Source organism: Myotis myotis, unplaced genomic scaffold (assembly GCF_014108235.1).
Source record: "Myotis myotis isolate mMyoMyo1 unplaced genomic scaffold, mMyoMyo1.p scaffold_m19_p_5, whole genome shotgun sequence".
In the NCBI taxonomy this organism is placed as follows: Eukaryota; Metazoa; Chordata; class Mammalia; order Chiroptera; family Vespertilionidae; genus Myotis; species Myotis myotis.
Window position 1 is genome coordinate 25,942,569 of NW_023416357.1, and position 27,497 is coordinate 25,970,065.

Here is a 27,497-nt window from a genome sequence, read left to right on the forward strand (position 1 = left end):
GTCCGCGGAGCTGCCTGAGGCAACGCGGAGAACCTTAGCCCCCGACTCAGAGACTCTCTGGGGCTGCTCTCTTTTGCCACTGTCACACTCAGGCTGACAACGGATCCCTTCGCTCGTTGTTTTCTGAGCGTAGGGGTCGCAGTGCTTATCACTTGCGTCTTGAAGCTTCCTGCAGGCCCGGGAGAGGCGGAGCGCACCTGCGGGGGCCTTGAGCTGCAACCCGGAAGTACGCGCTGCCGACAGTGGCGGGTCGGTGGGTGCGGGCAGCGTGCGCGACCGCGTGGGCCATGGGGCGGCGGGCGCGGTGCAGGCGGCTCCAGCAGCAGCAGCAGCAACGGCGGCCCGAGGGAACGGAGGACGGCGCCGAGGGCGCCGGAAAGCGCCATGACGCGGTAGGAGCCGGGGCCAGGCGGGCCGCGCCCACGTGGGCCTCCCAGACCCCGAGACCTGTGGGGCGGCTCCCCGAAGCCTGAGTAATTCCCCCTTTTTTTCCTCTCAGGGCTGGGAAGGCGGGTACCCCGAGATCGTCAAGGAGAACAAGCTCTTCGAGCACTACTACCAGGAGCTCAAGATCGTACCAGAGGGCGAGTGGGACCAGTTCATGGAAGCGCTCAGGGAGCCCCTCCCGGCCACCTTAAGAATTACTGGTTACAAGAGGTAAAAGGGGCCGTGCATTTATTTCTTCAAGGGTTGGGATGCCTAAGGTTGAATTTTAAAAACGGGTGTTTTCCTGAGAAGAGTTAAAGGGCTGGATAACCGCTGCAAGTCAGCGGTGTGGATCCTAGAGTCTTGAAGCGTGGAGGAGGGAGCGCAGGGTCCAGTGGGGTCGGTCAAGGAGGCCAGGAGGCCTGTGAGGTGGGAGGCTGGAATAGGAAATGAAAAAGCAAACAGAGAAAGGGTGGACCCCTGGGGGTTCGTGAGCCAAGGACACTTACCCTTTGGAACTCATGAAAATTTCTGACATTATCGAGTTTGGATAAAGCTTCTGTCTCTCTCATCCATCCATCCACCTATCCACCTATCTATCTATCTATCTATCTATCTATCTATCCATCTATCTATCTATCTGTCTATCTATCCATCCTAGAGGACCAGTGCACGAAATTTGTGAATTTCTGAATAAGGGGCATTAGTACCCACACATATATCAACCGTGTATATATCCATGCATAAATCTACACATATAACCATGTATACATATGTGATGCTCAACTTGGAAATAAACCTTAACAGAGAATTTTAAAAAACAAGCTGATAGGTTTCCATGGGTACTAGTTATCATATGTTATTTTGGTGACAACTACTTTAATGTGGAACAAGACTTTGTGAATCAACAAATATAACACATTTTTAAATGTATGTAGAAATCCTCTTGATTCCTCAGCATGATGTTAGATAAATGAATTTGTCAGAAAATTATCAATATATACTGTGTACCAATATTATTTATTTGCCTTCTTCTAAAGTCATATGGATATTGTATTATGAAAGCCAGATAAACCAAACCTCTGTCTTTAAGTTACCTCATTCTCTAGGGCTTTCTCTGTAAATAGCAAATTTTAAATGAATAGTCTCAGTCCCAACCCTTAAATAGAAAAACACAAACAAAAATCTAAAGAAGTGGTTTGTTTAAGCCCTTGTGCATTATGAAGAGAGTTTGTTCTTTTGCAAGCTACATTCGGAGCCACACAGAAGTAGGAAACTGGGATAGTGTTGGATTCTGGTTTTATGTATAGCTAAAATCATTGTATCGCCTCAACTAGTATCTCAACTGTAGGTGTTTTGTCAATAATGATACCAAAACAGACTGCGTTGCGGTTTTGTAAATAAACTATTGTCCTGAGGAAAAAAAAAAAAATTCGTGCACTGGGGCAGAGAGCAATTCCTCAGCCCAGCATGCGCCCTCTCGCAGTCCAGGAGCCCTCGAGGGATGTCTGACTGCCAGCTTAGGCCCGCTCCTGGGGGACATCCTTAGTGCTGCTGTGGAGGCCGGAGAGGCTTTTGATACCGCAGCTCTGCTTGCCAGCTGTGAGCCTGGCTCAGGGCTTCTGGCTGAGCCAAGCCCCCTGTAGGAGTGCACTGACCACTAGGGGGCAGCTCCTGTGTTGAGCGTCTGCCCCTGGTGGTCAGTGCATAGCCACCAGTCATTCCGCTGTTCAGTTGCTTTGCATATTAGCCTTTTATTATATAGGATACATAGGGTGTTGTCCCCCCTAAAGGTGTATATGCACATGTTGAAAATGAAATTATTTTAATAAACACTGCCTTTATAATTACTCAAAGTGTATACATTTTTTGTAGTTAATATCCTTCCAAGATGAGTTGCAAGCAAAAATGGAACTGTAGGAATATTTAGGAGGGAAGGAATGCAGTAGTAGTGTATTTAGTTTGTCATCCTTTAGTGATTAAACAGTGAGTGTTGTTTAACTTTGAAGGAATAAAGAGGCAGCGATAAAAGAATGTCTTCTCTCCATGCAAAGGTGGTTTTAGCCTTTCAGGTTGGTTTGAAACTTGCTTTTTTTTTTTTTTTATTTTAATAGCCATGCAAAAGAGATTCTACATTGCTTAAAGAACAAGTATTTCAAGGAATTGGAGGACCTGGAGGTGGATGGTCAGAAAGTTGAAGTTCCACAACCCCTGAGTTGGTAGGTACAACAAGGCTCCATGCTGTTGCATGTGTGTTTGGGATTTTAATCTTTGTCACTTGAATATATGTCTTGGTTATGCATTTGCTCTTAGCACAAAAGAACTTGAACATACATCTGAGATATCCTCATGTTTTTCACCCAATGCTTTTTATCGTTATTACTTTACACCCGTGTGCATGTTTTCATGTATGATTTGCAGCTGTCTGTATTTGAGTCATTGAGTTCAGTTAATTTTTTTCCAGTCAATCCAACCCCTTTGCTTTTGTGACATTACCACTTCTACCATTTCCATTTAAGCTCCTTGTTTTCTCATGTCAAACTGTTGCTGAGTGTTTACTTTCAGAAAAATGACAGCCTTAACCTGGCAAAGGTGCACAAGACTGCTCCAGCTGACTGTCTTACTGTCTCTGGTGCCCCGGCATGCTCCTGATCTTTGTGCTAACCTTTTTTTTTCTTTGCCCTGTTCTGTAGGTTACTTATTTCTCATGGCCCATGTCAAGCCTGAGCTGTCTGAAGACATCTCTTGTGTCGACAGCATAGTCTGTCTTGTAAAATGCCTGGCATCAAGTCCTGGGGAGTCATTAAATTGTTATAGTTCCACATTTCATATTATCAACTTTGAGGTGTTGAAGATTCTTACAAAATAAGTGTGTGTGTGTATTTAGATATTTAAATAATTGCTGTAAAACCGTGAATTTAACCAGCATTTTCTGATAACTTTTGGAGGTTTTGACTATTCAAGTGTATGATATTATCTTTCTTTTTTACATATCCTTTAGTGATTGTAAACCAGGGTCAGGTTTTCATTAATCATGGGCTGTAGATTTGCTTGCTTTTCTTTCTTTCATTGGCCATTTGGATTTTTAGTGTCCATATCACAGATGTGTGCAGGGTACACATTTTGAATGAATGACAAATGCCAATGCTAAAATCAGTATTCAGCTGAAGTTCTCTGTGGTTGAAGAATAGAAGTGAATCACTGTCTAATAATGGCCAGTCATTCTCTTCATGTTATTGTTTTCATTTTCTGAACACAACTGAAGCATGTGAACAACATATTATATGATTTGGGTTTCCAATACTTAGGTTTTGTTTGTTTTTCCTCCTCATTATCAGTGATAACTGCATGGCAGTTTTATTGTATTAACATTTACTCAATCAAATTCACTTATCAGGTGTGGACTACCCATACATCTCTCAGCAAGCAAGTAAAGCAGACACCAAGATGCCTGATGGTTTTCTGTATTGCTCAAAATGCAGAAATATATAATACTAGAGGCCCAGTGCACGAAAATTTGTGCACTGTGGTGGGGATGGGGCGGGTCCCTCAGCCACAGGGAACAGGCCTAAGCCGCAGTCTGGCCTCCCTCTGCGGGAGGCGACCAGGGTGATCAGGGAAAGGCGCCGCCCCCATCACCCTGCTGCTGCTGCCTGAGCCCATGGCTGCCTGAGCCCTGGGCCTCGCAGCCGCTATGGCTTTGTCCAGATGGACATCCAGAAGACATCCACTCTAATTAGCATATTACCCTTTAATTAGTATAGATTCTTCTTAACCTTTTGGTACATAATGAAATAAAATTTAGGAAAGTTTGTGGGAACTCTGTTTTCTGGATATTTTTTTTCCCTTTACTATTCATAGACTCAGAAATATAGTAAATAAAATTGTAATCAAATGCTTGTCAAACATTCTGACACTTGCTCTACCACATTTTGATTGTGTGATCTGTACTTCTTTAAATTTAAGAAATTTGTTATCTTATGTGTTTTTTATTTTTCTGATGACCTTTATGCCATTGTTAACTTACCATACATAGTGAAGAACAGAGGATTCTGCACTTTTTTTTTTTATCAGATCCTAAACATTTATCATCATGGTTTTACTGTGATGGCAGTGTGTGTCTCCTGTGACCCCCTAGGCTCTTCTGTTTCTGCCTGGGCTATGGTACTTTTAGAACCATGCTCCTGTGTCCCAGGGGACATCATGCAGTGTTGGCTGACTGTACTGGAGTGGATCATGGATGAGCAAGCAGAACAAAATTGGGTGTCTCGTTGCCATATGACCTGGATAAGCAAGAAGTCATTAAGAGAGCACTTTAATATATACGGTCCATAAACATTTTACTTCCTTTTTGGTCAGGTATCCTGAAGAACTTGCCTGGCACACAAATTTGAGTCGAAAAATTTTGAGAAAGTCTCCACAATTGGAAAAGTTTCACCAATTTCTGGTTAGCGAAACCGAATCTGTGAGTAGAGCTCTTTAGACTTGTTGGCTTCCTTAAAGTTAAATGCATATTAGTGTCATTTTTAGCCCTATTTGTCAGTGGGAGTGATCAAGTAGGTAAAGTATGCAGGAAAGACACCTGCAACTGTATTTTTTCACCTGTAATCTGATTATGAAGCTGTTAACTTGTTTGGTTAAACTAACCATGAACTTTGATAGGGAATATTATCACAGTTGTCAGCTTGATTGTGTCTTGCTACTCCTGGGTTTGGGTGGCTGCAAAATTGGGGTGTGCACAGGACTCTGCTTTATAGCATGCCATTTAGGAGACAACCACTTATTCCACTCTCCTCCTTAGATATATATGCCAGGTGCTTATAACAAGAAAGTAGTATGTTTTTATGGCTGTTACTTATTTTACTAAAAGTGAGACGTTTAAACTCACTTTTTATCACTTCTGTTTTTTCTTGTCCTGTCTATACTCCATCTTTGCCATAACAAGCATACACACATACAGAAAAATACCTAAGCCTTAGCTGGTTTGGCTCAGTGGAAAGAGTGTCGGCCTGTGGACCGAAGGGTCCTGGGTTTGATTCTGGTCAAGGGCACGTACCTTGGTTGCAGGCTCCTTCCCGGCCTGGGTCCTGGTCAGGGTTCATGCAGGAGGCAACCAATTGATGTGTTTCTGTCACATCGATATTTCTCTTTGTCTTTCCCTCTCTTTCCCACTCTCTCTAAAATCAATGAAAAAATATCCTCAGGTGAGAGTTTAAAAAAATAATAATACCTAAATAGGACAACTTCGGTTCTCCTAAAATGTCCCCATCTTCACCCTCTTGGTTTCTTTGCCATCCCAGATTCCTGATTACAGTGAATATTTACCATTATGGTTATTGAACTTTTCACCTTTAACATCAAATTTTTCCCAAGAAAATAGCTATTTTCTGACACAGTACGTATTAAATGCCCATAAAGTTTGGATATTGTAAGCTTTTCCGTTCCCTTTTTTCCTTTTGGTATTCTTAACATGTTAAGCGCCCAGTCAGTCACCGGTGATTGACACTATACTTTCCGTCCGGAAGACAAAACAGGGCAGGCGTTTAACGTGTTAATACTCTAGTATTTTCAATCAGGAGTTCCCCCTTCCTATTTTCTAATCTAGTCAAGGAAACCTTTCTTTTGTCAACAGATAATGTTATTTCTTTTTCCCTCTTCTGTATCCTCTTAACAGTTAATATGATCCCCAGGTTTTTTCCCCTGAAGTCACAATAAATTTAGAAACCCTCCACCTCACCCGGTTCTAACTTCTAGTTGACCCACAGCTGTTTCCTATCATTGTGGCTTTTTGCCCATTTACGTAACCTGGTAAACTGGGCTCCTGTTTGCCTGGCTTTCCACCCCACTTCCCTATAGTTAGGAATATACTGGACTGAGTACTGCCTCATTCCTGATTCTGTACTTGAGGGGCCAGTACTAGGAAGGGTTCTCTGACTCTGCTTTGATTGAGATGCAAGGTTAGATAAAGATTAACATGGTTAGAGAGGAAGTTACAACAGAGCAGAGGGTTTGTGGGGAGTGGAGTGGTACCCAGTTGAGTAGGTTGTAAAAAGCCAGATTTGGGAAGCTTTGAGAGGTGGAGGAGATGGGAGTTTCGTGTCAGATATACGTATCATAGGGAAATGGTCCAGTTTTTATCAGAAGTCAGCAGGATGAGGTACTCTTAGTTATTTAAAGCTGGCTGTGAGACCTCTTCAGGATGTGTTTATGAATCCGGCCTAATTGCCAGGATGTCTATAGTCAAGGGCCCGCAGTTCCCACCCCCACTTTAATGCTTGGAGTCAGTGTGCCTTAGTCAAATTAAGATTCAGTCTTCACAGACTCATTGCTGGTCCAAAATCCATATGGTGAAAATTAGCAGCTCTGAATGAATGTTCAAGTCTGTATTTAGATTCAAACAGGCTGATGGGTAAGTATAAGATGAGTAGTGATCGCTATACAAAAGGCCCTTGTTGTAATGGAGCAGAAGCTTCCTGGTAGCTGATGTTTTATAGCTTTCTCCCCTGTTTTTATATTGATGTCAGAGAGAGTAAGGGAGAAGGGAAGATAGAAACATCAATGATGAAAGAGACTAATTGATCCTGCATGCCCCCTACTGGGGATTAGCCCTCAACCCGGCTATGTGCTCTGAGCAGGAATCAAACCATAATGTGGTCCATGGTTGGACACTGAGCCACACCAGCCGGGCTACTTCCCCTTTTTAAGCATTCGTTCTTAAGGTTGTTAAAATAGAGTTGTGATTGAGGCAAGTGCTGGACTTCATCAAGAAAGTTTTGTCTGATTCTGAACTGTTGTACATCATAACAGATGCTGGCCCACTAGCGAAGATCTTTAGAACAGACGATTTAGTGAGGAATTTTAAATCATTTATCTTGGGTATGAAAAGAGAGGAACAATGGTTGATGCTTTCACCTTTCTGAGAGACAGTTCTCAGGAGTAGAAAGCAGACATGGGCTGTTCCTGAAAAGGGACTGACATATAGAAGTTACAGTTTTAGCTGAGAGGGAAAAACTTGCAACAGTGACTTTGTCCTGTGCCTCCTTCGACTGCTCCTCTTGCTGAAGGTATTTCATTGGCATTGTCTGCCTTTGAGACATGTTCATCCAACTTCCAGATCTTCTCAAGGTAGGAAGTGAGGACTACATAAACTTAAAATTCCCTTTGTTTTAATGAAATTTCAAAATGCAGTGTTTTTTTAAAGGTAAGTTTTGGTAAATGGTCATCCTTACTTGACCTTTAGGTAGCAACCATGTATCCACTAGTATGAAAATCTGTCCTACCTCTTCAATGTTTGTGTGATAGCACTAACTCTTGTTCTATGTATGATTGATTCTATGGTCTTTTTCTGTTGCATTTAAAATTTTGAATTTCCAATATTGAAATTTTCTGCCCTTTTTAATGTCATTGCTGACTTTTTAAACATTTTATTTTCTAAGGGAAACATCAGTCGTCAAGAAGCTGTTAGTATGATTCCGCCACTGCTGCTTAATGCTCACCCTCACCATAAGGTATTGTGTATTATATAGAAAATCGTGGGGGGCAGGCTGCTGTCTGTGTTTGTACCGCTCTGTTGTTGAGACCTTTTTTTCTTAATATAATGAGGTTTTTTTTCCACTTTAGATAAATAGAAAGTGATAAATTTTTCTTCAGGTATTTCACATTTTTGTCTTATTTGATTTTTATAAATTATTTAACTATTTTCTTCCTTAAAAAATTTTTTTTAATATATATTTTTTTATTGATTTCAGAGAATGGAAGGGAGAGGGAGAAAGAAATAGAAATATCAATGAGAGAAAAACATTGATCCATTGATTGGCTGCTTCCTCCACACTCCCTACTGGGGATCGAGCTGTGACCTCCAGGTGCACAGGACAACGCTCAATCCACTGAGCCCCACCGGCCAGGCAAATTTTTTTTCTTAATTTGTTTATTTACTATACAGATTATCTTTAGTGGTCTTGATTGACTAAATCAGATTAAAAGTCATATTGAACATGTGTTGAGACGTTGTTACATGCACTCTTTGCCTGAATTCATTTTATTATCCACACATCCCTGTGGGGTAGATGCTACCACTATCCCCATTTTTCCAGATGAGGAAAAGGAGATAAGGAAAAGTTGAAGTGACTGGCCCAAGGTCACAGGACTAGTCGTTGGTTGCACTGAGATTTGAGGCCAAGTAGCTCTCTTCTTAGCAATATGTTATAGTGCTTCTTGCCTTTAGTATCTTGACTCATTTATCCCTAATTGTATTGCTTTTATTGACTTGTTTTGTAGTGCTGTCTGTTACCTCACTGTGACTTGAGGGCATTCTATATTACGAGATCCCTATCAGTTAAATATATCACATTGTAGATTCATTCTATAAAGAAATATATTTCGGTATTGGAATAGAAATAAAAATACTAGAGTGACTCAAATTGTTTTAAATTAAATGTAGAATGTTTGATTTCTTAAAAGTCTCAAATATTTCCTTGCTTTTTAATAGATCTTAGATATGTGTGCAGCACCTGGATCAAAGACTACACAGTTAATTGAAATGCTGCATGCTGACATGAATGTCCCTTTTCCAGGTATGCATTGGACTGGGGGTTTGGAGATAGCTATGCTACTTTGGTGGGATGTAGACAGGGAAAAATTAGAACATTGCCTGAAGCCTCCCTGAAAGTAGGACTGGACTATGTTAAGAGCTGCTGTCTGACTCCCCAGGTTCAAATCCTACCACCATTTACGAGGTGAGTTCGGTGATATTACTAGGCATCACTTACGAAATGAGCCATCAGTCCTGAACTTGGGGTGTGTGACACAAGATTACAAAGTGCTCAGAAAATGGCAGCTATTTCTATAGTATCAGTGTTGCTCCTTTATAGAGATTTTATAAAGATGCGGAAATACTGTGTATAGTGCTAGTTAGTCTCCTAATATTTTTATGTACCTTTATCTCCTACTTCCTTTAAGAGGGAGCAGTATTGATTATAAAATGTTACTAGACATATTTGCCTTTTTGCTGGAGATGAGAGAGGAGCCAGAGGGAGAGAAGGTGGCACCCAGGAAACATTCTACCCGGTACTTAGCCGTGGTACAGCTCAGACTTCCAGGGAACAGCTTTTAAATGTTCAGGAGTGTGAGACCCCACCCCAAGAATCTGATCCAGAGTCTGCAGTGGTGCTCCAGCACACACGCAGTATTTAAACACTTGTCAGGTGATTCTGTTGGTTTGTACACCTTTCTCTCATCCTCCTAATTGTTACTAATAGAAAAGACATTTTTGGCACAATAACTGGTACAAAGTGAATAATTAGTTGAACAAATGAATTTTGAAGTTTTGAAATTTTAAGGGATTATGAAATCCATGCTGAGCCGCTGGGTTTCTGTTTTTGGACCACTTCTGTAGTCCTAGCCAATCTTTTACACTTGGGACTCAAGTTTGGTGGATCCTCACCTCTCACATGCCAGCCTACAAGTTATGTATTTCAGGAAATTACTTGTGCTGCATATCACCCAACACTAAATTTTATATTCCCAGAGGGATTTGTCATTGCAAATGATGTGGACAACAAGCGCTGCTATCTGCTTGTTCATCAGGCCAAAAGGTTGAGCAGTCCCTGCATCATGGTGGTCAACCACGATGCGTCCAGCATACCAAGACTCATGATAGACGTGAACGGAAAGAAAGAGGTTCTCTTCTACGATCGCATCCTATGTGACGTCCCATGCAGGTATTTATATAGTCAAGAGTCCAGAAAGCCCAGGATCCGTTAAGGAAATAAATCACTTAAAGACTAAAGTGAAACTGCACATGAACACACAGTTGTCTGTATGATTCTTATGGTAGCTGGTATGAAGAAAGGCATCGTGACCTAAATTAGAAGACAGACACAGAGTTTTAGTAATAACGGAGACTGAGCATGTGGGACACAGTTAAAAAAAAAGGGTGGTTTTGATAGTCTAAAAGAGAGAAAATACCTGAGAGGAAAGGGCATCATAAACTCATGCATTTCAGGATGTAGTCACTTGGCGTGATTTGTTGATCTGAGTGTACATGCTTGTACTTCAGTGAGGATGTAAAACAGTCAATAAATAAAAACACATTGGGTTTTTATTTGTGACTTTTATATTGTTTAGCACAATGAAATTGGGAGTTCAAACTTTTGATGAACTGATTTTACCTGTTACCTGTTCACATACCTTTCTTCACATTTTACATGTAAATTTTAGGTTTTTAGAGTTTACCTTTACTAAAGTTTTATGCCATAACTGAATGAGTTTTTCCAAAAAGAAATGAGTGAAACTAAAGATGGCTGTTAAGTTCTCTGAGGCAGTGACATAGGCAATGATCACAAGGGTTTAATAACTTTTGAACACATGATTTGGTGAGGCTAGAGTTCAAAAACTGCCACAAAACTTTGTTAGCACTAAGTAGTGTTTAACTGTGATACATCAGCATTAACTTCATCTTGTTTAAACAAGTGGCAGATTTACTGCCAGTAACAGAACTGAGTTTGAAAATTATAGCTGGTAGCACCGAATATGGCTGAGTTTTTAAATACCTGGAAAAATTTCCCTTTAAAGTAAAATTTAAAATTGGTCATGAAATGAATTTTTTTCTAGGTTGCAATTTTCTAATTTTCCTCTGGATCAGATGTTTTCCTAACCGTGTTCATTTGATCGGGAGCCTAACTCATTTCTTAATAACAATATTGTGAGAGTAAAATGACCTTATGAGCATTACGTTGTGAGCTGAAAAAAATTCTTAAATTATAGATTTTTAACCCATTGCAGTACAAGTGAGGGATGTCACATGAAAGCCATCATATCTCAAGACATTTCCATCCTGCAGACTCTGCACCTCAAGGACATGTGCCTAGACCATCAAGGAAAATTAAACTTTACAGAGAAAGCAACAGATGCAGGAATTACCTCAGAAAAACTGGGTAGATAAAATTAGACATGATCAGAGAGATTAATGAATCAAGTCTATTTACAAAATTTATGTGGAAATAGTTTCCATTTAATAAAGGTGGAGAATCAAAAATGTTTAAATGATATATAGAAAAATCTTTGTCAAGAAATTAACTTGGTTTAATTGAATCTCCTATGGAAAGTTCTTTATGAGTCTGAGTTTATCATTGTTTGTGTAATTCTGATTAAAGTGCCACTCTTGATTAACCAAATTTCTAAGTAGCAGGATCAAAATAGGCTCATGTATTACTGGCTCTGTCTGTCTTAGGACTGAAAATAGTTTTGCTAGGACTGTATTTCTCCTAAATGGAAGTAAATTACTATCTCTTTAAGTGTTCAAAGAGGTTTCATTTTCAAATCTTTTATTTCCTTATTGAATTGAAAACTGAAGTATAATGAGCCGAAACCGGTTTGGCTCAGTGGATAGAGCGTCGGCCTGCGGACTGAAAGGTCCCAGGTTCGATTCCGGTCAAGGGCATGTACCTGGGTTGCAGGCATATCCCCAGTAGGAGATGTGCAGGAGGCAGCTGATCGATGTTTCTCTCTCATCGATGTTTCTAACTCTCTATCTCTCTCCCTTCCTCTCTGTAAAAAATCAATAAAATATATAAAAAAAAAAAGAAAACTGAAGTATAATGAAAGATTTTAATGTACTAGAGTAACCCCAAAACAGAAATGGAAAGTTGATTGTAGTTTGCAAGGATTTAGGTTGTTTTCTAGTTGGTATTTATAGTAATAATAATGCCTGTTTTATAATTTAGCTTGAGTGTGACATATTTGTTAAACTCTAATCATCTACCTATAGTGAGTTTTAAGTTCTTAAATATCTTTCCAGTGGAGATGGTACAATGAGAAAAAACATTGATGTCTGGAAAAAGTGGACCACCTTAAATAGCTTGCAGCTGCATGGGTAAGTAAACTTTATAGCTGGCAGTATTGTTTGACAAATCAGTTGGTCAAAATTTATTGTTGACTCACCTAATTGGGCATCCAGATCTTTGACCCCAGGTAAGCATCAGAGTGTTAATGATGTAACTCACTCCATGGGAATTTGCTTGTATATCAGAAATAGTTGCTTTTAAAATCTTTAAGAGTAGTAAACTAAGGATTGTACACATTTATTAAAAACACATTTTATAAGAAGTTTTTATAACATTTCGAATTTTTTTAAGTGAAATGACTATTTACTTACTGTCTTATCAGTTGTTTTCCTGTTTTCTATTCTTTTTGTGTTTAATTATTTTGTTTAACATTTTTATTTCAGATATTTATTGTCCCTAAAATTTTTTTTGAGAATTCTTAAAAGGGAAAAGAATCTCATACCTTAAAAATAACTTCTGTCATGTCTAGTGTATTACAGTTTTCTGTGCCTATGGATTTTTTAAGTTCCTATTTAGAACAGTTTTGATTTTTTTCTTCATTTAATATTAAAATGATACATTCTTAACTTAAGTGTACAACAGTGGATGGTCTAAATATGTTAAGGAATGTTCATCATTAACTTCAACACCAGATTTTGTTTCTCTGTTAAATAAATACCACTGTTTTATGAAACAGGCATTAAAATTAGAATGTACTGAAGGCTACAAGTTGTTCATAGAAAGAAAAATCAAATATTTGTACAGCTATGGAGGCTTTTTAATAGTGAAATTCATCTAATATGTTTTTGAATTTAGTCATTAATCACTTTATGCTTTGCTTGTCAGCATGCTGGGGAAAGTCCACAAACCGGTGTTTATATAAATAGATGCTTTTTTATATTTACACTAGAGGCCCGGCGCACCAAATTTGTGCACGGGTAGGGTCCCTAGGCCTGGCCTGCGATGAGGGCCAATATTCCCCAGCTGCAGGCTGCTGCCCAGCGCCTCCCTTGCCCGGCTGCCAGCTGGGGCCTTCCTTCATTCCACGCCGCCCCATGGTGGTCAGAGCACATCATAGCAAGCGATCAGTCTCCCGGTCAAACTCCGTGGGAACAATAAATTCACTTAGAATTTAAGGGTTTTTTTCTTAAATTGAAGTTATTTATTTTACTTATAGTACTTTGTATTTTATTGTAAGTCTGTCATAAAAACTTATAGTAAATACGTGACATAAAGGGTGCCCATAAAGAATGTGCTGTCGGCTGTGTTTGGTCTTGGTGACTTAGTATATCTGACCCTTAGCTTACAGCTGCGGATTGCTACACGGGGTGCTGAACAGCTAGTGGAAGGTGGCAGGATGGTGTATTCTACATGTTCACTGAACCCCATTGAAGATGAAGCAGTCATAGCATCTTTACTAGAAAAAAGTGAAGGTAAGCACGCTGTATTAATAGAAGTATAGACTTTTCAAAACTATTGCTATAGTGCAGCGATTTTCAGTCCGTGTGCCGCAGAAGTTTCGTAATTACTTTATGTGTGAAAAAGGTTGAAAATTGCTGCTATACTATAGACTTCTGTAGTCCTTTTCCTGGGGCATTTTAACTGTATTTAAGTATACAGTTCAGTAGTGTTAAGTGCATTCATATTATGGTGTAGCCAGTTTCCAGAGTTCTTCCTCTTATAAAAATGAAATTCTGAATTCATTAAACAACTCCCCATTATCCTCTCCCCATTGTTGTAGTCTCTCTGTCTCTGAGTTGGAACAGACTAGGTATCTCATGAGTGGAATCATACAGTATTTGTCTTTTTGTGACTTGCCTACTTAGCATACTACCCTCAAGGTTTATCTGTGTTGTAGCATGTGTCAGTTTCCTTCCTTTTTTCCAGCTGAATGATATTCCGTTGTATGTATACCATCCATGGACGCTTGGGTTGCATCCTCATTATAATGCTGCTATGACCATGGTGGACAATAAATTTGAGGCTCTGCTTTTGGTTTTTTGGGGTGTAATACCCAGAAGTGGAATTACTGGGTCGTGATAATTCTGTTTCAGGACCCACCCCCATACTGTATTCCATAGTGACTGCACCACTTTACAAGTCCACCAGCAGTACACAGGGTTCTTGTCTATATCCTCGCTGGCACTTGTTGTTTTCTGTGTTTTTGATAGTATCTGTTCTAATGGGTGTGAGGTCTTATAGCACTGTTTTATGAAATGTTCTGAAACAGCAATTTCCATAACATTTTGATGTAAAATATTATTTCTCCTTTTATGTTTTCAATAAAATGATAACCTTTCCTGTCATATTCTTCTTAAAGCAAATGAGAAATTTCAAATAGAAGGAAATTGCAAATTTCATTCCAGAATAGAATGCTATCAAATTTACTACATGCATTTTTGTGAAGTAAGTTAAGACAAGAGTGCATTTTCTGTGGTGGTATCTATAACAGTCTGGGCTTCCAGTTAAGTTTTCAGTGGCTGGTTGATCTATGTGTAGTGAGCCCTCTTGTCCTTTGGCCTGCATTTACTGTGTTTTGTTTTTGCTCTACTTATGTTGGTCTACAGAAAGATGTGATATCTGAGTAATGTTTTTTACATGGTCATGATCTCCACAGTTTTGTTGGTGCTTTATCTCAGAAGGCATATGAAGAGAAAGACTGTGGGTCATGTAATTTTATAGTAAACTAGATGCCCAGTGCACGGAATCATGCACCGCTGGGGTCCCTCAGCCTGGCCTGTGGGGATTGGGCCAAAATCAGCTCTCTGACATCTCCTGAGGGGTCCGGATTGTGAGAGAGCGGTTCTCATGTGACACACCCCAGAATTGGGCTCCCTCCTCTCTGGTTCCGGATGTGTCACTGAGAACCGCAGCTGTCAAGTCACCGCAGCTTGGCAGCTCCTGCATTGAGCGTCTGCCCACTGGTGATCAGTGCATGTCATTGCTACTGGTTGAATGGTCTGCCAGTCGCTTAGGCTTTTATATATATATAGAATAGTTGAACTGGGCATCCTACTCAGTGATTAGGCACATGGGTTTCCAGTCTAGATCTTGCTCTCACAGCCACCATTATACATGTGGTTGTTTCAGGCTTGTAGACTCTTCTCAGTCCTCAGTGACAGGCGTCCTGTGGAGACATGGCTTCATGGGAGCATATAGACCTTTGCTGAGCTTTGTACTTGGCAATTGCTGTGACTGGACAGGGTGTGATCCCCACCTGGAAGTACTCAGAGACTTAGCTGGAGGAAGGGCAGTCCATAGAACATTCAGTCTACAAACACTGAGCCAGCATTGGCAGCTTCTGACCCAAATGCTGGCAGGAGGGCATACTGAGCAGTGGACAGTGTTTGAAGAAACCAGTTTCTGGAAACCTCCACTATTAGTATTCACTTTTTAAAGTAAGATTGTTCAGATGTACTAGTGGAAGTCAATACAATGTTTTGGTCAAAGGTGTCTCACTGCTAGATGCCCCTTGGGGATTCTCTTGATTTGTTGTATGTAATTATTATCTGAGTTTTCATAGCTTATGTGAGGCTTTGTTGGTGTTTCCTCTTCTGTGAGGCCGTCAAATCAAGGTCTGTGGCCTGTGAGTGGTAGTTCATGTGAAAGGTTTCCTGCCCCATCTCAAAGCTTCTGGTAATACTGCTACTGTAGACATGGTGTTTTTAAAATTAGACTGTTGTCCTGATGGGCAGTTTTAGAAAACTTAATTTGGACCTAAAACTGAATGTTTAAAAATTGCCACAGTTCACTTTAAAATGTTACTTTTTTGGTTCTGAGATGTTTGTTAGCCATAAAGGCATGAAGAAGAGACCCAAATCATCTGACTGCCATGGTCTAAAAACCAGGAGTGGACCCTTAGCTGGATGCTAGCCTGGTGATGCCTTTAAGGTGATTTTGGCCATGGAATCAGTCAGCCTTGGATGCATCCTGCAGCTCTTTCCTAGTTCAAGAGCTTTATTGAGCTCCAATTGACATACCATAACATTCACTGGTTTCAGCTGTACAATTCTATGATCTTTAGTAAATTTACTAAATTGTTGCATAGCCCTCACCACAGTCCGATTTTACTAGTAGTTCATTCCCGTCACCCCAAGCAGAGCCGTCCTGCCCATTTGCAGTCACACCCTGTTCCCATTAGGAACCACGAATGTATGTTCTGTCAGTTTTGCCCCACCCAGACATTTTCTAAATAGAGAATCATGCAGTATGTGATCTGCATCTCATTCACTGGGCGTCATGTGGAAAAAATTTATTTTATTTTATTTTATTTTTTGATACATAGGTGCTTTGGAGCTTGCTGATGTGTCTTCTGAATTGCCAGGACTGAAGTGGATGCCTGGACTCACACAATGGAAGGTAATGTTTCTGTGAGGACTCTGGCTCAACAGAGCAGGTACAACCTATCCATAGTCCTGAAAGTTCTAAGCATCCACCTTTGGGTAATTTGAATAATAGCTTTGGTTATGCTTTTTAGAATCAATTTCAAAATTATACGTAAATAAATAGTATGATTATGCAAATATTTTTCTCTGGCAATGGAAGAGTTTTCCTGCCTCAGTCTCCTAATTAGACATCAGCTTTGTTTATTTTCATCTCTATAAGTACAGCTTTGCTTTCTTTTATTGGCTGAGATTTAAGCTTTGTTTGTAATGTGCAAGAATTCATCTTTCAGTTTTAAACAAAACAATATGAGCCTTGTGTTTTTTCTTTTTTAAATTCCACATGGAAAATGCTTTATAAAATAATTGTCCTGTTTTATGGAATAAAAAATTATTTCCTTTTTTTTTAAAATCTTCACCCAAGGATAGGATACTTTTTCCATTGATTTTTAGAGAAAGTGGAAGGGAGGGAGAAATAAGGAGAGAGAGAAACATTAATATGAGAGAGACATTGATTGGTTGCCTGATGCATGCACACCTGGGGGCAAGGATCAAACCTGCATCCCAGGAACTTGCCCTTAACCGGGAATTGAACCCGAGATCCTTCAGTGCGCAGGTTGACATTCTAACTACTGAGAAAAACAGGCCCGGGCTATTTATCTCATTTTTATCTTTGCAAATAGCCTTCCTAGCTTTAGAGAGAGATGAAAATCACCATTTATCATTTTTGAGAGCATGTACACTGGCCCCTCTTTATTAGGGAGTGCTAGTGATTTAGAATCTTCCCCTCTCGTTTTGCAGGTAATGACGAAAGATGGGCAGTGGTTTGCAGAGTGGGATGAGGTTCCTCACAGCAGACATACCCAGATTCGGCCGACCATGTTCCCACCAAAGGACCCAGAGAAGTTGCAGGCGATGCATCTAGAGCGGTGGTGAGTTTGTGGGGCTCTCAGAGTTTGGGGACACTGGGGAGGTTGGGCCCTCCGGCATTCCTGTGAGGCCTGGGCTGCGCCTATGGCTGGCCTCAGGTATGTAAACTTTTCAACACGTGAGAACTCCATACCTGTTAGCTGCTGGCATTGAGCCTTTGTGAATAATGAAGGTAGTTAGAACCTAATGGTAATACATTAGATACTGCATTAATTTTCTGCATATTACACATTGGCCATTCCTTGAGTGAGGGCTGTGTGAATATTAAGACATGACTTCACTATCACAGGTCATCTTTGTAGTACTTGTCTTAATATTTAATACTAAAAGAATGTATTTTGGATCAGTTAAAAAGTGAGAATTGTGTTTTGGTTTTTTTTTTTTAGTCTTAGAATATTACCACATCATCAAAATACTGGAGGGTTCTTTGTGGCAGTATTAGTGAAAAAGTCTTCAATGCCATGGAATAAACGTCCACCAAAGGTAAATGTCTTCCAAAATACCACAGCATACCATGTGATCTCTTTGTGCATTCAAGTCAGGAGCTGACAGGGGTCCGTTGGAATGCGTTTTGTGGGGTGGAGGGTGGCTGGGCCTGATGGTGTGTGGAGGGATTCATTTAAATGTTGAGTTTTCCAAACAAAAAGCAAATTCTTGTAAGGGATATGTAAGTGGAAAAGGCAGACTTTGGGAAATGCATTTCTTCTGCACCTTAAATCTAAATATTTTTAAGATTCTTTTACTGATTTTTTTTTAAGGGGGAGAGAGAGAGAGAGAGAGAGAGAGAGAGAGAGAGAGAGAGAGAGAGAGAGGCTGTCTCCTGTATGTCCCCCCACTGGGGATTGAGCCTGCAACCCAGGCATGTGCCCTGACTAGGAATTGAATCAGCAAACCTTTCAGTGCACAGGATGCTCCCCAACCAACTGAGCCACACTAGCCAGGGCTTAAATCTAATTCTTTAATAAAAATTGAAAACATGTAAAGACTGCTCTGTGGCTCAAAATCAGAGTATCCCCCCCACTCTACCCCCAAACTGTCTCTGAACTCTAATTCCCTACTGTAGGTTGGTTCCGTTTAGCCCATTTCAGTTCGATGGAACTCTGCTAATCTCAAGCCTGTCTTCACCTTGGCTGTGAATAATTACAGTTTGTCCAGGCCTAGCTAAAAAGGAATGGATTGGCCCTGACCTGTAGCAACAGATCTAAATTGCCTCCTGGGTCATTGTAAGGGCGACTGTGAAGCAGAGTGGCTTAGAAAGGACTGCTTTTCGAGATTTGACATAAAGTTGTGATTTAACGTGTACTCTCCTCCTTGTCAGCTTGGCATTATTTTGTTAGTTTGTATGTCAGCCTTCATAGAACTTAGCCTGGAGTCACAGTCTGAAGGTCTGCATTTCTTTCAGATCCATGCTTAAAAATTAGGATAAATAATGCTTCGATTGTGGAGAAATAGCAAGTAAATAGTTTTCTGGGGTATGGCTAATCCAGATTAATATAGGAGTAGACAGCCTCAAACTGGCCCAGGATTGGAGCTGGCACTTTGGGGCAGTCACCATGGCATTGGTGTTAGGCTAGAGAGCGTTTCCCTTAGAGAGTGAAGGTCTCTGTGCGGTGGTCTTGGCTCTAATCGGTCCCTAACTCCCTGGTCGCGAGAAGACCTGGCCGATCAGAGCACTGCTAACAGAAATGGAGCCCCAGCCACATGTGTAGTTTCGGTTTTCTTGCAGCCTCTTTTCCCAAGAAAAGTGAAATTAAAAATTCTTTTGTTTACCCTGGTATATTTAAGATGTTATTTTCATATAATCAAAATAAGTTATTAATGAGGTATTTTATATGCTTTTATACTAAGTTTCTAAAAAAAGTATAGATATTACACTCTAAGATGCACCTTTACACTAGTCACCTCTGCAGGGGTCAGGCAGCACATGGCTGGTGACTACTGTACCACACACAGGTTGAAGGTCTGTTCACATAAACATACTTTAGATTCACTTGGATTTGTTCACATTTTGTTTTATAATCACCTATATAAATGGGTTTTGAAGTTTTAGTTAGTCTGCCTCCTCTGCTGTGGCATCACACTTTTTAGAACAACTTAGGGTCATTTAAATATTCTCCACTTTTCTCTCATATTAGTTTCTTACTTATTTTGTTGTGTAAATAAATTTTGGTTGTCTGTGCTACTGGGGCCCTTCTGAGATTCTTCATATTCAGGATGCTGGGATCTAGTGGAAGTGAAGACGTGTAGACATTAATCCAGAGTTTGAGTCAGGGAAAGCCGCACTGGCACAGTGCTGCTGGTATTCTGGGGAGGGCGAGATTAGATCGCTGGGATGGAGCAGAGAAAGCTTCCTGGAGAAAAGGGCATTAGTGATGGGCTCTGAAAAAGAGGCAGCATTTCAGGAAGCGGAGATGGGGATAGAAAGGATGTGGGCCACTGCTGGCCTTGCCAAGCCGTTTCAGGTGGTGGTTTTGTTTTTTGCCTCTTTCTACATTTAAATAAACTATTCTCTGGGAGGCAGTATTGTATAATGTTAATAGCTTTAGAATCTCACCAGCTAGTCCACTTTACAGCTTTGTGAATTGGGGAACTTTTCTGTGCTTAGGTGTCTAATTTGTAAGCTCACTTCATAGGGACTAGGAATTACTACTTTTACCAATCTTGGGACTTACTAGAAAGGACATGTAGTTTTAAATAATTTTTCATTTAAGACTTTATATAAAAAGTATATGAACATTTAACGTAAGTAAAACATTATGCTCCTTCTCAAAACCACATTTATAGCTTTGCCCCCGTTCAGACAGTTATTATTCAACAGGTATTTCCTTGGTCCCTGGAGGTACATTCTTCTGATTTTCACCGAAGTTTCTCCAGGTGCCCTGGAACAGTATCACTGTCCTTTCCTACGTGTGATTATTCCTATACTTGTCTTTTCCGCCCTGCCTACATTTAGGGATTGCATTGACTCCTTTGCATCTCTCAGTGTGCCTTATACAGAGTGGATGCCAGCAGCATTTTAAATGAAGACAGGCTGGCATTATCTGCCAGCTGTTTATGCTTTTTGTGGGGTTATGGTAAAGTGATTTTAACCTCAAAGAAACAATGTCCATGAGTTCTGTTTATAATAGCAAGATGTTATATTTTCTATAAAATGTTATAGGAAAATAGTTAAGATTGATTTTGTGAGCTCCATTTTATTAATTTTTTGTAGCAGTGCGAAGTGGATTTGAGTGTAAATAGACTTACTATTCCCTCTGACAGCTGCAGGGGGAGTCTGCGAAGCCAAGAGACCCTGTGCAGTCCAGCCCTGCAGGTCCCACGGGAGAGAAGGCTGTGGGCCCCTCGGAGCTGGAAAGGAAACTGGACACTGGAATTGGTGATGCAGAAATAGTACAAAGGACTGAGGATTTAGAGAATAATGGAAATAAGAAAGATGGCGTGTGTGGGTAAGAAACATGGTTCTGTCTTGAGCCTAACATTCTAGTGTCTTCCCAGCCATGTAGATTGACTGGGATCCCAGAGCCTTTCCTGTGGTGGTTTTTCAGCAGGCAGTGTGAGAACATTTTGGCTGGCAAAGTACTCAGTTCAGTGTTAAGGACCTTTTGGTGTGGGTGCTGCTGTCTGTTGTCTGGGGGGGGAGATTTAAGACCTGAGGAGGCATGTGTATAAAGCCCCGTGATGCACAGAGCTGGGGGTGAGGGTTGAGGGCAGGGAAAAGTGTGCTGTTTCAGATTTCAGATGACTGATTTCATCCCACTTCCTTTAGTCCCCCTCCATCAAAGAAAATGAAGTTATTTGGATTTAAAGAAGATCCATTTGTGTTTATTCCTGAAGACGACCCATTATTTCCACCAATCCAGTAAGGATTAATTCAACCTTTTTTAATTCTTTAAAGAAATTTACTGTGGGGTTACAAATGCATAACTGGTAATATTTAACCATAGTTTTATTTTTTTTTATTTTTATTTTTTTAAAATATATTTTATTGATTTTTCACAGAGAGGAAGGGAGAGAGACAGAGAGTTAGAAACATCGATGAGAGAGAAACATCGATCAGCTGCCCCCTGCACATCTCCCACTGGGGATGTGCCTGCAACCCAGGCACACGCCCCTGACCGGAATCGAACCTGGGACCCTTCAGTCCGCAAGCCGACGCTCTATCCACTGAGCCAAACTGGCTTCGGCCATAGTTTTATTTTTATCTAGCTCTGTATAATAGCTGTATTTTTACTTTCTAATTGCATGTTACAGCTGGATGAAACTTTAGGGTGTGTTTACTGAACCCTTCAATTTAAAGTGAGCAGTAATCAGAGAAAATAGACTGCCCAAAGGTAAAGACAGTGGAGAGATGGAAGAACTCTGGACTCAGATCCTGAATGTAAATTACTCAGTTGAGTTATGAAATCAGTGGCCAAGGCTGCCTTACTCAGTTCCAATTTAGGAGATGAGGAATAGTGGGGCTGGGTAGGGCCTTAATTGGGAATCTCCAGGCAGAACAGAGAGAAAAGATGCTTAGGATAACAGTCTCAGGTTCTCTCTTCCTTGTTCATTAAGTTTTTGTATATATTTACCAGAGTGGTCACTTACGTTGTCTTGTTGGGGAGAATAGAGGGTTCTTAAAGACCGTCTATTAAATTTTTAATTACATTCATAAGCACCTCTGCTTTATTTGTAGGAAATTTTATGCTCTGGATCCTTCATTCCCAAGGATGAATTTGTTAACTCGAACTACAGAAGGGAAGAAAAGACAACTCTACATGGTTTCCAAGGAGCTGAGAAACGTGCTGCTGAACAATAGTGAGAGGATGAAGGTACAGGTCACAGATGGGGACTGATGCATAATTGAGGACTCCTGCTCAGGTTTCCTTGGGAGGAGCAGATCCTGGCACTGGCTCTCCCATGTCCAGTATGGGCCTAGGTCCCCAGAGCCCTTAGCAGGCCCAGGCTGCGTGGCCTGCATCCCTTCTGCCCCACTGTCCGTCTCACTGTTTGTGTCATGGGAGGTAGGTGTCATGGGTTTGGAGGGTCTGTCTGCTGCTGCTGTGGTATGGTGTCATTTCCGTTTTCTATAGAGTGTTTCTACTTTTAGTTCCCTGTTTTCATTTGCTTTACTGTTTTCCTAAGTTGTTTTTTCCTTTGCCTATGTATTTAAGGTGTTGTGTGGAGGTCCAGGACGTCAAAGTAGTTTATAACCTTGACTAGGACTTGGTGTCCACAGGGGTTCCCAGGGGGACAGGATCCTTGCTCCTGACAGCCCATAGAATGTGCTGACATAGTCTTGCATTTTCAAAGTTTCCTGGTCTTCAGAGGTTCTTCATTTCTCTTTTCCTTCTTTCATAAGGTACTTACAGTTCTGCCTCCTCAAGGTAGAAGGGATTATTTTAATTGATTATCCTGACTTTTATTTATGTGTGTTTCATCATATTTTTTAACTTATAGGTTATTAATACTGGGATAAAAGTCTGGTGTCGAAATAGCAGTGGAGAAGAGTTTGATTGTGCTTTCCGGTTAGCACAGGAGGTAATTTGGGGAAGAGATATGGACAGCACTAGCCACGAGTAAATGGGAAGCAGTTGGGCGCAAATAGGAGCTTCTGAGCCAGCCCGACAGGTCTGGATGGCTCAGAGCTGGGCTGGCACTACCAGCCATTTGAGTCTCTTGCGCTTTCTGAGGCTGGGTTTCCTGCTCTGGGAGGGTGTTTGCTTACAGATTATTACAGGTTCCGGGCAGGTGAGGCCTGGACATAGTCCTTGGAAAGGCCCTGAGGACAGTGGGTGCTCACTTTATGAGGTAGAGGGTGATTGATTGTTTCCATTCACAAAGTGACCTCTCTTTTCCCCACAGGGAATCTATACATTATATCCATTTATCAATTCAAGAATTATCACTGTATCATTGGAAGATGTTAAAATTCTATTAACCCAGGAAAATCCATTTCTTAGAAAACTTAGCAGTGAGACATACATCCAAGCCAAGGACCTGGGTAAGCAGTTTGACTTGCATGGAGGTCTCACTAGTCCTTATAAAGACAGTACAGCTGTGGGTGTTTCCTCTTGTTGGGTCTTTCTCAGTCTTAATATTCAATGCATTGTGGCTGTCTTTTACTGACTGTCAGTTTCCAGAGGGCTTTGTGGAAACATAATGGCCTCTCAGTGTATTGAGAGTCAAGGGCATCCCTAGGGTTGCCCTACTTCCCCAGACCCTGGGAGACCCTGCATCTCCCAGTTTCCATTGATGGTGTGCAGTTATTAGGGCCTGGCCAGCCCACCAGCCAGAGCTCCATGTCACCTGCCCACCAGGAAAGGTACCTTTGCATAAAAATGCAAAGAATGCATTTTTATCAATCCCATTAAAGCAGAATATGCAGTCGTTTTTTTAAAAAATATATTTTTACTGATTTCAGAGAGGAAGGAAGAAGGAGAGAGAGTTAGAAACATAAATGATGAGAGAAAATCATTGATCAGCTGCCTCTTGCATGCCCCCCACTGGGGATCGAGCCCTCAACGGGGGCATGTGCCCTTGACCGGAATTGAACCTGGGACCCTTCAGTCCGCAGGCCAACACTCTATCCAATGAGCCAAACCGGCTAGGGCAGAATATGCAGTCTTGCTATGGCATTGCTATCTAGCCGAAATAGGTTCTCACCAAAACAGATTTTCGTAACACTGTTGATTTTATATTTCATAAACCTCCACTTAGATCACTTGAGTGATGTTTTTACTTAAGAATAAAAATAATTCTATTCTTATTAATTTGTAGTTGAATTTATTGGGGTGATATTGGTGAATAAAATTATATAGGTTTCAGGTATACAATTCTATACATCTGTGTATTGTGTGTTCATCCCCAAGTCAAGTCTCCTTCCATCACTATTTATTGGCCCCTTTACCCTCTTCTACCTCCCCCCACACCCCTTCCTGTGGTAATCACCATACTGTTGTTTGTCTATGAGCTGGTTTTTTGGGGGAGGGGAAGGGGTTCTTAATCCCTTCACCTTCCCTCTTGTTAACTTTTATGTGTTCAATATTTCTGGCTCAATTTGATGAAAACTGAACAAATCGGTTATTGAGGTCATATAATCATTTGTTTTACATTTAAAACTGGAGGCCTAAAGAACGTAGCACATGTGTTGAGTCTGCATCCTCTTGTCTCCTCAGACATAACCTCAATTTAGAGTAGAGATTATTTTAAAGGATAAAGGAGCCATTTGTACTTTTTAAATCCTGTAGATGATTGCAGTATAATTTTTGATATTTTCTATGTGTTTCATGCTGTTTCTGGAAGTTGGAGCTGTTATCTAACCTTGAACTTTGAGAATTAATCAGTAGTTAGTCCCACCTCCCTGCATCTGAGACTTGCTGAGTAGCTTCACCTAAATCCCGGATGGTTTGGCTTGGTCCTCTCTCACATTGTCCTGAACCACGTTGTCCTGACGGCCCTACTTGGTGCTTAGTTGGCTGATGCCTTCATGTTTTTAGAAGAAAAGTCCCTTTTTCATTAAGATCCTGGGGACCCCAGAGTGTAGATTATTTCTTGTTCTCTTTTCACATAAACAGAGGTGTCCACTGACTAGGAAGCTTGGCCAATGCTTGTCTGTTTCTCTTCCAGCCAAGGGGAGCGTCGTCTTGAAGTACGAGCCGGATCCTACGTAAGTTAGGATATTCTTGCCATCAGGCTTTGGTGTTATTGTTGGGGGACTGTGGGTGTGCTTAGAAGCCTTTTATGAATGTTCCTGAAGACAATATAGGAAAAATTTAGTACTGAAATACTGCATTCTTGTATATCATCATGAAAATATTTTTTATAGAATGTTCAGCTCAGGCCAAACATATTTTTATTTAGATAATAAAATGCATAGTGTGTGTTCTGTGTGCTTTAGAAACCTAATCCTACTAATTCCTGTCTTAAACAGAATGAGTGGAAAGATTGAACAGGTAAGAGAGATTGCGTTCTGCCTTCTCTTCTGTTGGTTCAGTGCCTGGATTACCTGTTAAGCATCAGTGCTGTTCTAGGGTGGGGCATAGGGGTCCCCTGTGGCTTACAGGGGACCAGCCCTGCTTTCATGTAACCACCGGTGCCTGACAAATGCTTGGAGGAGTAGATGGTCAGCCTTTTCCAGGAACGGGACAGAGAGCTCGGGTGGCTTCCCAGAGCACCCCAGCTAGTGAAGGAAAACTGGCCAATTTGAGGGTGTTGATATCCAGGGTATGAAGGAGGAAGCTGATCTTTGAGAAAATCCATAGGATCACAGACTGAAATGCCTTCCCAGTGGTTTAGTGGTACAATTTTTGGAGAGACTGCATATTAAACCTCTTTAGAGGCAATGATGAAAGACTTAATACTTACACGAAGCCACTTTGTTTGTAGGAAACCAGATACCCTGCAATGTCCCATTGTGTTGTGTGGATGGCGGGGAAAGGCCTCAATGCGAACTTTTGTGCCCAAGAATGAAAGGCTGCATTATCTCAGGATGATGGGGCTGGAGGTGTTGGCAGAAAAGAGGAAAGAGGGGACTGCTCTGATGGACGAGAGTGCAGCCACCTCTGGGCCTCTTGAAGATGACAAGGTGAGTGCCGACCAGAGAGCAGAACAGGCTGCCAGTCCAGACGCCACCAGCACAGGCAGTGACTCGGCTGGGGGCGCCACTGTGCCCCGGTGAGGAGACTGCGGGGCTTCCACCTTGGTGTCTACAACCAAATCCAGAACTTCTGACCTGCAAAGTACATATTTTTAAAGACTGGAAACTGATGGAATGATGGAAGCATCTATGAATGATCTCAGTACTGCTTTCATATGGAATTTACTAAAAAGTATTTTTTTAGTTTGTTAGAAGTTGCTCATTTTACTTTGGCAAAGCTGGGTCCAGTGTACCTGTTGCAGGTAGTAAGAGTTTCACAGTAAAGTCTAACTTCCATCAAGAAATATAACTGCTCTTACAGAAATTTTCAGGTTCCCTTTGTTATGCCTATATTGCTCCTAAGTCCAGTATTTCTTTTAATTATTTATAGAAAGAATCTATATCTCCTGATGAGTTGTTGGAAAACTGCATTATGAGCTTTATAATAATTATGTTAAGTTGCATCATAGCAGTGCAACATTAACATGCAGTGAGGTAAATATCTGAGGTCTCAGATGACTTCTGTGCCTTTGTAATAAAGGATAAAATAAATCTTGGAGTAAAAGCTGTATCGTGAATTGTGATACTCATGAGGGTTTTATGTGCTTTTATTGATGGACTGCTTTGCACTTTGAGTTTTTAAATGGTGTTTGGGATCCTTGGAACATTAAAATAAAGAGTTAATGATAAATGTGTATATGTGTTTGGCTTGTTTTAATCTTCATGAGGCAGAAGGAACAAACTTGAAGGACTTCCCTGTGGTTTGTCTTTTATCCTCTAGAGGGCAGTATTAGTGCTGCAGCTACAGTGAGACAGATCTGGGTAGATCAGGGTTCACTTGTAGCAATTTGAGAAATTTGCCCAGAACCTGAATGTCAGGCTTCTTCGGGCACTGTGGTTAGAGAGCCTGTAGGCAATGTTATTCAGGCTGCATGACTATTTCAGTTTATCACTTACTACATTCCTGCTGTGTGTCAGGCAAGGTTCTGGGAGCTGGGACATGGCTGATGATGACAGATAGTTTCAAACTTTCAAAAAAGAATAGTAGTATGGTGAACCTTTATGTCCCTTTCACCTAGCTGTCACATTTATTAACACAATCTTGCTTTATTAACCTCTCATTTCCCCATCCATCCTACTTACTTGTACTATTTTAGAGTAAATTGCAGTAGATAATGACCTTTTTAAAAAAATAACCTCACTGCCCGGCCAGCACGGCTCAGTGGTTGAGCATCAACCTATGAACCAGGAAGTCAGGGTTTGATTCCCGGTCAGGGCACATGCCTGGGTTGCGGGCTCAATCCCCAGTGTGGGGTGTGC

The 27,497-nt window shown here is 40.9% G+C and overlaps 1 protein-coding gene across 3 annotated transcripts; it reads left to right on the plus strand.

Moving 5' to 3' along the window:
• The first annotated feature begins 127 nt into the window (after window positions 1-127).
• On the plus strand, window positions 128-26,872 carry NSUN2 (NOP2/Sun RNA methyltransferase 2). 3 transcript variants are annotated; one of them, XM_036308075.1, is made up of 19 exons: window positions 128-392; window positions 500-657; window positions 2,541-2,645; window positions 4,786-4,891; window positions 7,863-7,934; window positions 8,915-8,999; window positions 9,953-10,145; window positions 12,224-12,298; window positions 13,551-13,681; window positions 16,534-16,607; window positions 17,432-17,562; window positions 17,947-18,043; window positions 20,822-21,006; window positions 21,327-21,419; window positions 22,236-22,371; window positions 23,000-23,080; window positions 23,405-23,543; window positions 25,169-25,208; window positions 25,928-26,872. In XM_036308075.1, exons 1-19 carry the CDS (start codon window positions 288-290, stop codon window positions 26,217-26,219), a joined length of 2,298 nt encoding a protein of 765 aa, XP_036163968.1. In that variant the 5' UTR covers window positions 128-287; the 3' UTR covers window positions 26,220-26,872. The 3 variants fall into 3 exon arrangements, with proteins under 3 accessions (XP_036163968.1, XP_036163970.1, XP_036163969.1); XM_036308077.1 differs by lacking the exon at window positions 23,000-23,080; XM_036308076.1 differs by lacking the exon at window positions 12,224-12,298.
• The last annotated feature ends 625 nt before the right edge of the window (window positions 26,873-27,497 follow it).

Coding starts and splice junctions, on each gene's coding strand:
- NSUN2 (XM_036308075.1), top strand. CDS start 288: ATGGGGCGGCGGGCGCGGTGCAGGCGGCTCCAGCAGCAGCAGCAGCAA. Junction 4,892..7,862: donor TGGTTAGCGAAACCGAATCT/GTGAGTAGAGCT, acceptor TTATTTTCTAAG/GGAAACATCAGTCGTCAAGA. Junction 16,608..17,431: donor CTGGACTCACACAATGGAAG/GTAATGTTTCTG, acceptor CTCGTTTTGCAG/GTAATGACGAAAGATGGGCA.